At 38.7% G+C, this 14,217-nt stretch overlaps 1 protein-coding gene across 6 annotated transcripts in view; it reads right to left on the bottom strand.

The window, feature by feature from the left end:
* The window catches only part of VPS41 (VPS41 subunit of HOPS complex), a 109,525-nt gene that overhangs the window by 44,153 nt on the left and 51,155 nt on the right, over positions 1 to 14,217 (bottom strand). For all 6 annotated transcript variants that reach the window (XM_074843494.1, XM_074843535.1, XM_074843500.1 and 3 more), the window contains 3 exons: positions 6,604 to 6,723; positions 3,335 to 3,481; positions 2,060 to 2,126 (listed from right to left, as the gene is read on the bottom strand). In XM_074843494.1, the coding sequence (XP_074699595.1) occupies positions 2,060 to 2,126; positions 3,335 to 3,481; positions 6,604 to 6,723 (334 nt within the window). The remainder of the gene's footprint in view (positions 1 to 2,059; positions 2,127 to 3,334; positions 3,482 to 6,603; positions 6,724 to 14,217) is intronic.

Here is a 14,217-nt window from a genome sequence, read left to right as displayed (position 1 = left end):
CTCTGAAAGAGCATAAATCTGAAACCACTGAGACATGAGAAAACACGGTATTGTCACAGACTTTATATGTATTACCCTGATAAGCAGAGAATCAACTATTAAGTCTCCTACTCCACTCCTGGCTTTCATTCTGGGTGCAAAATTGTAAAAGCAGGGGGAAAAAACCCCAAAAACCCACACCACTAAACATGACAAAAGTTATACTGTGTTATGGGTTTCATTTTTCATAAGTATATTGCCAAGATGCATGAGTCAAAACATCTGAAGGATATTCAGCTATCCTGCCACTGAAGGATATTCTCGCCTTGTATAAATTCTTAACACTATCAAAGTGTATCAGCTTGTGCATCCACTTAGGATATTAATGGTCTTGCAAAAAACTAGACTAGTTGCTGGTGTGCCCATTAATGACATCAGACCTTCCAGCTATGCCTTTGAAAAGTAAAATTGAAATAGATGCTTGGCATGACACACAGCTCTCAAGAACTTCTATGTGACTACGTCAAAAGCTATTGTAATTTATACTGAGACTTGAACAAATAATGTCTCTCTCTTTTCCCTCCCAATCTAATACCCATGTTCCAATGAGTGCTGCTGACAGCATTTGGCAGAGCTCTTTCAGTGCTCTGACCTGAAACCAGAAAGAAAAATCTCAAGCACGTCATTAACAGGTTAAGTGAGATAAAACACCAGTCCTCAAGAATACAGAGAAGATTTTAGGCTAAAAATTGTAAGACGAAAAAGTTATTTCCACAAAAATCTCTAATGTTCAGTTCTGCACTTAAATAGTCTAATGACAGCTTTTTTTAAAAAAAAAAAATTACGTTCCAGTAGACAGTCAGGTAGAACTAGCTCCCTCCACACAGAACATCATAGCTGAACTAGAAGTTGCTTCCATTCATTTGTCACTGTGTAAACAACCCCACTTAATTATTTTCTAAAAGCTACTTAGAGGTACAGAAGAGTATATAAAAAATCTGAGGCTAAAACTCAAGACTGAACTTCTCCTTGACAAAATTATCTCAAATACCCTAGAAATCTGCAGTTAATTATTCTGTTAAGACTATGTAATCTTAAACAACAAATAGCTTTCAGGTCTCAGTTAACTGTTGGGCATGCCACTGTTTCCAGAGTTCCTACAGAGTTTAACAAGTCTCCTAGTTGATTTTCCAAAGCTGTTTTAAAACAGTTCCTTCCTGAAATCAGAAAGCAGAGTATATGCCTATGCCATGCATGATTCTCATATGACGAGTCAGGATCTTGCTTGAACGTTCTTGTCTACAATCTCATGTCATTATAGTCAAGACAAGGAAGCACCACAGTTTACAAACTGTTGTCCACTCTGGTCTGCAGAGTCCCAGAAGGCCTGTTTATCTTCCCAGCACTATCTCTTCGTAGATTATTTCCTTTCCCCAGAAGAAGCTTCTGGGGACAGTTGTGACTTTTTGGTTAGATCCCTTCTTCCCCCCCAAATTTCCTTTGAATTCCACTTTAAGTTTTACTTAATAAACACATATAGTCAAGACCTTTTTCATTAATCAACAATAACGAAATTTATTCACATCATCTAAGGTAGACAAGTAAGAAAGCAAAGGAGAACATAAAACACAGAAGCAAAAAAGGCAGCAAAAAGAAATTCAAATCAATTTTCTAGTGCTATACCAAAGAGATGATTAAAAAAAGTTAAAAGCAGTGTGGTCAAATAACACATAATTGAATAAAGTAACATCTGTTTTCTCCTTACTACACTGATCATCATTTAACCAAGACAAAAATGCAAGTTCTCTGTAAGAATCTGCATGAAGGGAAAGTCAAGACATCCACTCTTCACACAAGGATCTCTGATTTTAGACGATCACAGAATTTAAGACTCTCTACAAATAAAAAAAAAAAATAAAAAAAGACTATGCAGGAGAACAACCTCATCAACTAAAAATGAGGAGACATTTATGTTACTACATGTTGCCTCTGAACAGTAACAGCTTTTTCAGGTTAGAATGTGAAAACAGACCTTTAAGCTGATAGAATTTTCAAAAAGAGCGCATTCATACAATCGTACCTATTTCCACATAGCGGTTTGGAAGGTCACGCATTTCACTGGCATGTCGTTCTTTTACTGAGCAAATCTAGGAAACAGAGATTTGGATCATTATGATGAACAAACTGTAATTCCTAAAATGATACTAGCATTTCCCAGAAACTCCTTTTCTTATTGAGGCATTCTTGGACACGCATTTCTGTATTTTGAAAAACACACGCTGTAAAACATTGACGATGGCTCAATGAAGAAGAAAACCAGACAGGACAGTTGCAGCTGTAAAGTCCACAGCCTTATAAATATGCTGGGAGAGAAGAAGGAAGATGGACCACACGAGGGAAATCTGAAAACATCTGCCCACTATGATTTCTTCATAGTAGCATATATGTGAGTTTGTTTTTGGTATCTTCTCACACTTTGTGTTTCATTACCTTACAATTTCAGTAAGAATATGCTATTGCAACTCCCAGTAACAAGAGGAGAGTATGTACGTATAAAGAAATGCAAATGCCCAAATGTTGTGAAGCACACACAATACAAGGGGGAAGACACATGCCAAACTTGGGACAAACCTCCTCATTTGTAAAGCTCTCAAGTTTAATGTTCCAAAAGCTTTTTATGCTTCACCTACCTCACTTTACCCTCCCTTTCCACCTACTCTTAGCAAGCACTTTTAATTTCCCGCTGTGCAGGGATGTAGCAGTTTGTTATTAGAACACAGCTAACAGGCTTGTAACAAACTCTTATCAGGTGCTGGTCTGAGCAAATCATAATCAGTCAGCAGCACACAAGTTCAAAATGCCAGTTCCCTGCCGAAAGCAGAACGAAACACCAAGCAGCCTGTCCCTCCTCTCCACCCCTTTTTTTTTTTTTCCATGGTTGACCAAAATCATGCGGCTGTTTAGCAGTCACAACCTCCTCAGCCCTCAAAACAATCCCCTCTGAAAATACCTCATGGTAAGTTGTTCTCCCTTAATGCTAATCAAAGGAAATGAATTCAACAGCCCACTAAAAGCTTTCAAAAGAGGAAATCTCTCCAAGGCACAGAGGAGAGAAGTGTCCCTGAGGATTACATTCGCCTGCGTGCTCACACACAGAAATCTGTCTGACCGCTGGGTGTCTATCACTCCTCCTCCTCATGAGGGTCAGTCCAATGACATTTCTATGGCAGCAGGAGCTCTGCACACTGTAGTCAAACCAAATTCTATTTTTTTCGATTGTCTTTGCTTTTCAGAAATAATCCTCTGTTTGTCTGTGATAACAGCAAGCATTTATTACAAAGACAGGTAATTGCACCTTTACTGAATTTCCCCAGCCAATAATCAGCGTTAAATTATCCTTCCAGCAAAGGCTGCAGGGATACATATCTGGGCGAAGGCTTATGTCATCTCGAGGCACATTGGTAATTCTTTGCTTGGAGATCACGTCAAGTATCTTCACACCCTGCAAGTTTAAATACAAGAGAACTTTACTCAGTACGACAAACTCCTACTCACCACCTCCCATATTATTTTGTACGCTAAGGCCATCATAGCAGTTTATGTCATAAATTTCAGGGTAGGGCTGAGCATGCCAACAGAAAAAGCTGTTGATACAAAGACCCATCCAACCCAGGAGGTGACAGAAGGAACAAGGGGATTAGAGTAAGCTAGATATTTTAAATTCATGTGCCAAATAAAAAGATATAGTAAGTGAATGAGTGGAGGATTAGCAACTCCAGTCATGAACCAGTTCATCTTGTTGGGCTGGTGCTACTACTGGAGAAATTAAAAAATCCCAGCTCTTCCACAACAGCCCCTGTAGAGAAGCAGAAAGTTCCACCTTGGAAAAAGCAACAGCTCATTAAGATAAATGAAGCCAATCTGTACCTCTCCAGGAATGCATTTCTACTCTTACTTTAAAACAGAAAAGCAAGCATATTTAAATGATGCTTGTTTTGTATGCTGTGATTTTTCACTGCCTCCTCAGAGAATCTCCTAAACTAACAGAAGAAAAAGTTTAAAGAAAGGAAGATTAAAGTCATTTGAGAGAAAGATGAAAAAAAAAAAAAAAAAAGAGCCATTAATCAGATTTTTCCATGTCATTTAGACAAGGTGAGCTATAACCTTTCCAGCAGCAAAATGGAGATTAATTTCATATTAAGTAATGACTTGTTCTTTGGATTTAAAAACAAAAGTCCCGTCAGCCGAAACCAGGACAGTCCTGAAAATAAAACAAAGTGTTTTAGTAGATATTTCTTTTCTGCTCACTGAGCTTAAAGAACAACTCTTATAATCACAGAAGAGGGGATGGAAGGGACCTTGAAAGGTCAGTGTCCAGGACGCCATTCCATGTTAGGATTTTTCTAATGACAAAACTGATTTAAAAGATTTCCCTGCCTGTTTCTGTTCCCCCCCCTACTGTGAGTTTCTATGTCTCCAGCTGTACAGATTCAACTGTTTGTAAGTCAAAGAACCTAAACATGGGGGTCATGGTCTAAGCAAGGTTTTGCCCTTATTTTTTTTCCCTTATTTATTTATTTATGTAAATAACAAGGAGCAGTAAGTGCTATGGGGGTGGGTTGGGGTTTTTTTCAGTGATCTTTGTCACTGAAGAACTATGAGTATGGAACACACTCCTATTGGCATGGTTAACAGCCATCAAGGTTTCAGAAAAGAACTTGCACATAACATCTGCAATGTACAAAGCCCAGATCTCTGGGTAACATAAACAAGGTTATGCTTTGTGATAAAACTTGCAATCTTGCTTGAACTGCATTGTATTAAACTTGTCTTTTACTAATCTTACCACTTTGTTTTCAAGGATAATTTTCAAAGAAATGTGATGCATATCATACCTTGTGTTTTTCTACAAGGTAGCAAATCCTATATGGGATAGACTACCTTAGGTTTAAAGTGCCTTTCAAACCAGTAGTGTAGAATCCTCTATAGTTATGCCATTTGCACCATTAACTGGAAGGACTTCCAGAGTAAACTTCCTATCATGAAGGAGCCTAAACCCTGTACAAATGGGCAGTAGGCAGCCAAATGCCTCTAAGGATTTGGTCCTCAGCTGTCTCGGTTTGTAAAATTACACTCTTGGCCATGGATGAAGGAGAAGAGGCCACAGCAGCAAACATGAGTTACCTGAGCATCTGTCAAGCAGAATTAGACCTTGCCTAAACAACTGCAGACTATCCAATGTCTAAAAAGCGCACATACAGCGTGCTTAAAAAAAAAAAAGGCGTAATAAAAACTAAGTAGCCATGCACAGACATTAAGAAGCAACCTATAAAAGATTTTCTCTGACTTTGCAAGAAGAAAATAGAACACAAAACCTTCCTAGAGGATGGAGAAATTTTTAAAAAGATAATGGGGGAGGGAAAGGCCAATAATCAAATATATTAATCTTTTGGAGGGCAAGTGTCATTTAATTTTTCATTGAAAGATAGGCCCTGACCATGGCTTTTTGTCTCTGACAGATGGCTCTCAACATTTTATTAGTATTCTGTGTTCTGATGTGGCACATCATCTCTAGGGATAGCTCTCCTCAACTGTCCTATCCATTCCCAGCAGATTCACATAGAATACATATTTTAATTGTATGGCTCAAAAGAACAAAACCTTCAAAAAAAGCTAATGTTATGTTGATCAAGCACTTATTGAAGTTTTAATTCGAATGCAGTTATTAAAGGGGAGTGAACAAACAAAAGTTCACCTCTAACAATTTCATATCAAACTGGTTTTGAATGGCATAAAAGAACAATGACTTTAAAATATTTTAATAAATGCTTCCCTTCAGGAGGGAAAAAAACAGTAGAAGGAAAAATGCTAATGTTTCAGAAGTACTTTCACCACATTTTAAAATAAGACTGGAATTTAGACATGATACATGCTTAAAAACATATCCCTCACTGCTGAGCTTTAAAACACAGACCTTGACCCATCAATTAGATATACAGTGATAGGTGAAATGCAACACTCAGCATGAAAGCAATGGTTCCCTTTAAAATATGAATTACACTTAGAGCAAAAAGGGCCTATTTTCTACTAAGTCTAGACTTCTCTAGTGGTCTACCAAAATGAGAAATTATTACTATTATTTTTTATAATCTGCAACATTAGAAGTGCATATAATAATGTCACTTCAGTACAAATTACAAAATCCAGACAGGTTTGTTCTTTTTTTTTTTCTGGGGGGTGGCAATGTTCTATTATTTATATAAAGAAGAGTTACACTAGCATTTCTTCCTCGCTACACTTCAATAAATTGCACTGGTCAAAATTCTGCTATACCACAGTGTACAGTAGCGACCATCCCCAACAGCCGTATGTAGAGCTACTTTTCTTAATTTCTTCAGAAGTGTCAATCATATGGAGAACACTGACTAGCCAGCAGGAAACACCAAAAGAAATGTCTGTGAAGAAATGGGATCTAAACCACTAACCATCAATGCCTTTTATACTGGATTCTTCAAATGTACCATTTTTCAATGGAATATTTTGGCAATTAACACTGAAACATTTCAGATATCAGTGTAACGCAACAGTATTTTTGTTCATTTTACAGAAGTGCTGAATACTTACCATATTATTGGCCCAAGCAATTAAGTGTCCTCTCCATTTTACATTTCTTATATTTCCTTCCCCTTCGTGTAAAACTGAAGGCTTCCATCTATTCATCCAGCCTCTCTCATATAACAGCAACTATGACGAAGTGCAACAAGAAATATTTCTGTGACACAGTGCTGTATGTGAAGATGGGAGGTATTTTTTGCTTCATTATCCCCTACTCGGATTCAAGGGCAACGAAAATACATACCTATTGCAAAACAAAAAAGCAAATACAACCAAACATTTTCATATAGTACATATACATTGAGAATCTTGTGTATGACAGAATTCAAGTTACTTTAATAATAGTATTAATAAGCAGCCTTTCCATCAAGTTTCTCCAAAGAATGGTAAGTATACTTATTTCCATTTTAAGGAAAAAGAAATTAAGGCATTTGAGAACCTAAGCCTACAGCACTAGTGACACCACTTCAGAAAGCTGTTAAAGAAACCAGGCTGCCTCACACCTATCCGTTGATCTCGGGATAGGCTCCTTCTTCCCTCAAAAAAACCAGGTAGTCAGAGCAAATTTTTGAAGACCCCCAAGCCTGTATCCTTCTGCTTGGTCCCACATGGGGGGAAGTGGAAGAACTCTAGAGTCCTGTGGAAGTTTGGCCTTCCACAGGACTCTAGAAATGCTATGTGTTAGTCCCACACGTGCAAACTGCACTGTACCACAAGTGCTGCTGATTGTAAAACTTGTGTGATTGGGAATCTTGGGTTCTGCAAATAGGGAAGGTATTTAGAATATCTAAATGCATAGGGGATGTTATGAAATGCTCTGCAGCAGCAAAGAAAAACCCAACTACATGCAGACAGTCTGCACGACAGTGCAGCTCTTTTACGGGTTCCTGTATGGTTTCAGGAAGTTCTTTAACAGGATTGTAACATGGAATCCCTTTGAGTGATGCAAAGTGCAGCACTTGGAGGGAGACGCAAGTAAGAAGCTGAAGCATCTACGAAGATCATACTCTAAAGTACCAGTTCTGCCAACTTTTGGATGAGTACACCCACGTACAGACACATGCACAACCTGAATCCAAGCTCACACAAGTGCACAATGACCTTTAAGAGGTGTAGAATTGCTACCTGCAAGGACTTTTACTGTGCTAAAACCTAAATCACAGAATCATCTAGGTTGGAAAGGACCTTGAAGATCATCCAGTCCAACCATTAACCTAGCACTGACCGTTCTCAACTCCACCAGATCCCTCAGCACTATACAACCCTACTCTTAAACGCCTCCAGGGATGGAGACTCCCCCACTGTCCTGGGCAGCCCATTCCAACGCCCAACAAACCCTTCCGGCAAGAAATACTTCCTAATATCTAGTCTAAACCTTCCCTGGCGCAGCTTGAGGCCATTCCCTCTTGTCCTGGCGCTGGCTCCTTGGCTCAAGAGACTCATCCCCAGCTCTCTGCACCCTCCTTTCAGGGAGTTGTAGAGGGCCATGAGGTCTCCCCTCAGCCTCCTCTTCTCCAGACTAAACAACCCCAGTTCCCTCAGCCGCTCCCCATCACACCTGTGCTCCAGACCCTGCACCAGCTTTGTTGCCCTTCTCTGGACACACTCGAGTAAATCAATGTCCCTTTTGTAGTGAGGGGCTCAAAACCTATGTTGCTAATGTTTCCTAACATCCAGCTGTACATGATTTTTTATACGTGGTTTCCCGCCACCTGTATTTGCATAAATATGTCAAATGATAAGACACTAGTTTTAAAATAAGATCTTTTAACAAAATAAGGGATTTTAACGGCAATTACACAGACTGCCTTTCTCTCCTAACGCCACAAGATGGCACCAGAAGACAAGTATTTGCTCCAGAAGTTTAAAGCAGTCACTGGCTAGGACAGTCTATCGGAAACTTTTGCATGAAGTGCGCTGCAGACATCAAATTTCTCACTCAAGTGCATCTTGCCACTTGAATCCACCCGAAATGACTGTGTGTCCTTCACATACCTCACATGAAGACCCACCTTTTAGACAGCCTACGGGTTCCCCTCCCCCCCCATGAAAATGCTACTCAATAAAACTCTTTACAGAATATGCTATTTTACAGCAACCAAGGCAAGACGCTGAAAGCAGAGGTAACATCTACACTCATAAGGCAGTGCCATACAGAGGGATTTCCATTTGCAGGCTGGTAGGTGGATGTGAAACACAGGAGCAGTCCTTAGCCCAAATTAATTAGCTCCACTCAGAAGCTGAGGATGTGATTAAATACTAAGTGGTGTGCTGATCCAGATTTGAAAATTACTTTTCTCCTAGTTCACAAACTCTAAGGAGAGACTTGACAGAAAAAGAATTGTCACTTGGATGCTTCTTTCAATACTGTCCAATAAAGACAGCAGAAAAATACACAGTACTTTCAGATGGACCTACTAGACAAGGCTGTGAAAATGGATGAGGATGATATGAAATGTTAAGAGTGGCTGATATCCATTATATTAACTGAACTTTACTGCTTGTGAGTGAATTGTGATTTATTTATTACACACATGATCCAGAGTGAGCTTGGAATGACACTTTGCAGCTGCTTTGTTACTCTTCATGGTTTGTGAACATCATGCTTTTTCATGACTCTACTTGAGTAAGAAACTGCAGAGAAAATAAATGACCTAAGAACTTGTGAGGAGAAAAAAAAATCCTGCTTCAGCCTGTGCTCAGCTCTAAGCACATGATTAATTAAATTCTCAGACCAAGGCAGTAGAAAACAACAGTCTGATATTGCATGTAATAAAGATGTAAAGAGAATCTGAATCACTGCAGCACCCAGAATTCCCTGTTTCATATCAGCAGGTGCAAGAGGTCCACCACTGAAGCCAAAGGACACTCAACACTGTGGCTTCAAAAAAATAATTTTATTTCAAAACGTGCTTTATGAATTTATCTGCAATGCAAATATCTGCATTTTACTGATATACATAACGCGATTTATTTATTACTACTTACAGCAAGGACACCTGGAAACTGAGTTACTGAACCCAGAACTTTGCTATGCATTTTCGAACTGCTATCCACTGAATGCATCTCTCTCAAAGTAAGCAGCCTAATTTATTTCTTAGTCTTCCTTTCTGTCTTCACATTGAAATGTTTATCACACCAGAAAGCCATTTAAAACTTCAAGAGCAGCTAGACACATAAAAAAATTTCACTGTTTCTGGAGAGGGTCCTCCTACCACTTCCCTCTCTTTTGGTTGGGGAAAAATATTTTAGGGTTTTATTTCCCATAAATCCCATAGTTTGGCAGTCAGCATTCACAGTACTTATATTTCAACAGCAGACACAAAAATCACTTTCTTGCATTCTCTGCAATACAGTTTATATTTTCCCCTTTTTGATTTGCTCTGGTAAATCTTTCTAGTCCTTTGTTACAATACAGTAGTGCTCAGAACACATTTCCAGCATCCAGTATTGCAACATAATATAGCTAAACTAAACTAACCTTTGACTTCAAGGGTCCCCACCCACACTCCTTCATAGTACACTGCAATCTTCTGATAGTTCCCTAATTATTTTGTGAGTCTTCTTAATTGCTTATGCTTGTCCACTGCATCATTAAGAAAAGTGACACACTGAAATGCATGAGACAGGAGGATGGTGCAGGACATATTTTGGTTTTAAATAAAAGTAGATATAATTCTCTTGGATTAGTGAATACATCTCTCTGTATCGTTCATTACCAGAGGATTAATCTCCTCCAAAAAGAGCTCAAAACTCTGTTTTAGAGTTCATCCACTGAAGAGAACAGACTAGTGCTTGGATTTAACGGAGCCTCTCATGCAATTAGCATTAACACTAATTTCATGTAATCCTGGTCTTTAAACTATGTACAGGAATTCTCAATCCTCTGAACAAAGAGACTAATGATTACAGCTTTGGTAGTATCAATACGGTGAAGTAATTCAATTTCATCCCACTACCAAATACTACCTTCAAAACACTGAAATAAAAGATGTCCTCACACTGAAAAGTTTCAAACGAAACATACTTTTGCTGAAGCACTATGCGCAGCATCATTACTTTATTTCAACTTAGCACCTTCTCTGTAAAGATCTGGAGGAGTTTTACAGAAGGAAAGGGACTGAGACTTCAATTTGTAACTGAAAAGCCACCCTTCCCTTCCCTATTACAGCGTTATTGGATTAGTTTTTATTTCACAAAATAAAAACTAGGAAAAAACTCCCTGTATTTTCCTTGCCTGAGTGTGAAGATGTGCCTACCTGTGGCATTTGTTCTAGTTTTTGGCACCTCTGTCACCAACTCTTCCCTCAGCCAGGCAAGATCACAAAAACTTAAAATGTTACTGCCATGGTTACAAGTGATCGCTACAGATATTTATTGTTTTCAGCATAAACCCAACATTTACAGGCACAGCCAAGATTAACAGATATCTGAGAGTAACACAGAACAGCATGCCACATGAAGACTTACTGTTTAATCGTGCATCCCTAGAAAAATATATAGCAACAATAAAAAATTATCACTTCTGTTTGCAACAGTGATGGACTGGATGAGCTCAAACGAGGCAGAGAATAACGTAAACCTCAAATTTTCAAGTGAAGATGAGTTTTCAAAATTCCGTCACAAAACACTGTTGTCTAAGGAGCTGGGGTGTGGATGGAGAGGAGGGCAGGAGGTGCAGTCAAGGGAAATCAAGCACAGAGATAGTGGCAGACAACAGCAGCATTGGGAGGTAAGTGATGGCAACGGTGAGATACAAAACAGGAGCTGCTGCTGTAGTTCATGGACAAAGAAGCTAGAAATGTGGAGATTTTTAATACAAACATATGCCATAGGACTTTTATTAGGCTGTACTTTTAATAACTCAACTGCTAGATTCCAGCTGTCTCCTATTCACAACGAGCTACAGAATTAACACCTTGGAAAGCAAGTCCTGCAGCCTTGCAGGCGGAGACACAAGCTCTCACACATTTCATATATTTAGATCCTCTTCGCTTGTCACCTCAGGCAATGAAAAAAAGTTTTCTACACAGACATTTGCAAAACACACAACTATAGATTACACGCACACAGGACTAGGATCCATTCTCTCTCTACACAAACCAAATTTGTTCATTACAGCACATTGTTTTGTTTTCATGATAAAGAACAAATGCACATCCAAATAATAATAAAGAAGAAATGTAAGCCAAATAATCTGCCCATTAAGTAAAAAGCACATCACTACATATCAAAGTCTCATCTGCTCAATAATATGGGATACATCTGGGCAAATCACAGACCTGTATTCTTGTGGCTTGCTTGCTGCTACAGTTTATTACCTGCTTACGGTAAATTATCCAATGCATGGACAGAAATTGCCATAGTATTTATTCTTTCTTCACTTAAACCAGACCTTTGAGTATTTACTGACTGACATTTTATAGCTTACAAAGCAATCTGCCTTTCTTGTCTGGCACTCTTCTACCCAACATAATGCCAAACAGCTGACTATCTGCTTTCTAAAAATGGACTGTGCTGCAAACAGCATCCTGACAATTTAATAATTTGTCAAAGCAGTCCAACCAGTTATTATGAAGTACATATCATAGGGTTCAGAGGTAAAGGTCATCTACTTACTCACAAAGCAAAGTGCATCTGCTGACACTATAAAGCAGACAATTAAAAAAAAAAAAATCTGAGACATTCCCTGGCAGACTTGACTTCAACATACAAATTCCACTACCCATACCAGCAGCTGCAGATCTCCAAGAATATTATTTCTTTTTCCACTTATGCAGTGTTTGCAATCACTATCCCTTCTCTATGACGTTGCTTCACCTGGAGTGGAAAGGAATTTAGACTGTCTTGGTTTGTGTCTCAGGCAGGAGACACTGTGGGTCTAGCCCAGGATTCTAACACTGAAGTAGCATTTTCGATTTTTTTAAATACTGAGAAATTTGCCTTGGGTAACACTAAGTTCTCTGCTTTTATTTCACAAAGGAAAGAGAGCATGGGCAATGATATGCTCCGATGTTAATTCTGGGAGGATAAACAGGACAAACATGTCTAGACACATCTGCATTTGAAAACCAGTTCTTATAGTTATCTTCTCCAGCAAAAGAAATACAGGCACCATTAGAAATATGTTTTTGTATCTATTTCTATCGTACATATATATATATAAATATATTATGTGGATATAGACACAGATCGATATAAAGATGTGACTGCTGACAGTCATGAGAGAAATTTTCAGTTTTATCTTGGTTCCCAAGCCCTTAAAGTGTTTCAGACTGGATGCTCAAATCAACACTTATTATACAAAATGCATGTCCCAGGCAAATGAGGAGGCCCAGTCCTTTAAGATACTGAATACTCTACTCCCACACTAGCTTCAGAATTCATTTGCTTAATTGTGCTGGTTCCCCACTACTACGCTGGGTAGAGAGCCCTGAAAAAAACCTTCATTAGCACACATTCAGCAGAGTGACTCGATCACTCCAGAGGATTTGCTCTCCTAGCAATTTTACTACAAAAACTTTTGTGTCTGGTTATTGATGTTAATCAGAACATGAAATAGGGAGTCTTGTCAACGACTCTGCCAAGAAAGAAACCTCAAGTTGTCCTTCTCTCCTAAGTTATCTTTACATAAGGTGCAGTAGCTGATACCTTGACTTTGGAACTGAAATATCCTTCAGTCTTGTCTCTTTGTTAGTTCTGCCTCTGCCTCCTTAACCCTTTGGATATAATGGATACTTGGATATTGCAATAATGATCATTTAGTTCATGTGCTGGGAAGGACCAGCACTCTAACAGTTAAATAAAGAACACCTTGTTTTCAGCTTTACCACCCTCATTTTGTTGGCTTTTACCCTGTTATTTTTTAAGATTAGACCCTTTTTTAAAAGGTAGAAGGTTATGGCCTTCAACAACACAGTATTTGTCTTTTCCCTTGCCTTGAAGCTCTACTGTCTGCTCTGGACAGGAATGCCCTGTTATTTACAATATACAATATTATTATTTCAGGGTTACCATCATCTGCCAAGTCATCACAATGGTGCTGTAGTTAATTGCAGAGGTAAGGGGGAAGGGAGCAGGGAAGTGCCTCTATTTAGTATGGTACCTATTGCTTCTCACTGCAATTGTGTCATTTCCACAGTACCTGCCCTGTTTCCAGGCACAGATAACATTCATTCATTGAAAAAAAGGGGTGAAAAAAGCTTTTCCAGACCAAAACAGAAGGTAATGATATTATCCCAAGCTTAATGAAAGTACTTTGTTTACTAAAGCAGTAGTTTTTAAAACCATTTAAATTGGTTAATTAGTTCATAATACAATTTAGAGAAAAACCAAAACCACTCTTAAAGAACTCTAGTACATGCCTAGTTAAGCAACGGTATAAATATATGCATGGTAAAGTTATGTGTCCAAAATCTGCAGTGATTTAAACAGTCCAGGGAGCACTGCTCTTAAATCAGCATTAGGTCAGGCTGAGCTTCTGAGATGTGGCAAATCTCAGCATCACACAACAATTCACCCAGGTTCCAAACATCCACCTGTGTTGGGAACCGAGGACCTGCACTGTGCATCCCTGAAGCACATCACTTAGCTTTTTTCCCCTCCCTCTCTACATTTTTAAAT

This window comes from Strix aluco, chromosome 1, assembly GCF_031877795.1.
Source record: "Strix aluco isolate bStrAlu1 chromosome 1, bStrAlu1.hap1, whole genome shotgun sequence".
Classification (NCBI taxonomy): Eukaryota; Metazoa; Chordata; class Aves; order Strigiformes; family Strigidae; genus Strix; species Strix aluco.
The sequence above is the reverse complement of the archived record's forward strand: the minus strand, read 5'-3'. Positions and strand labels throughout refer to the sequence as shown.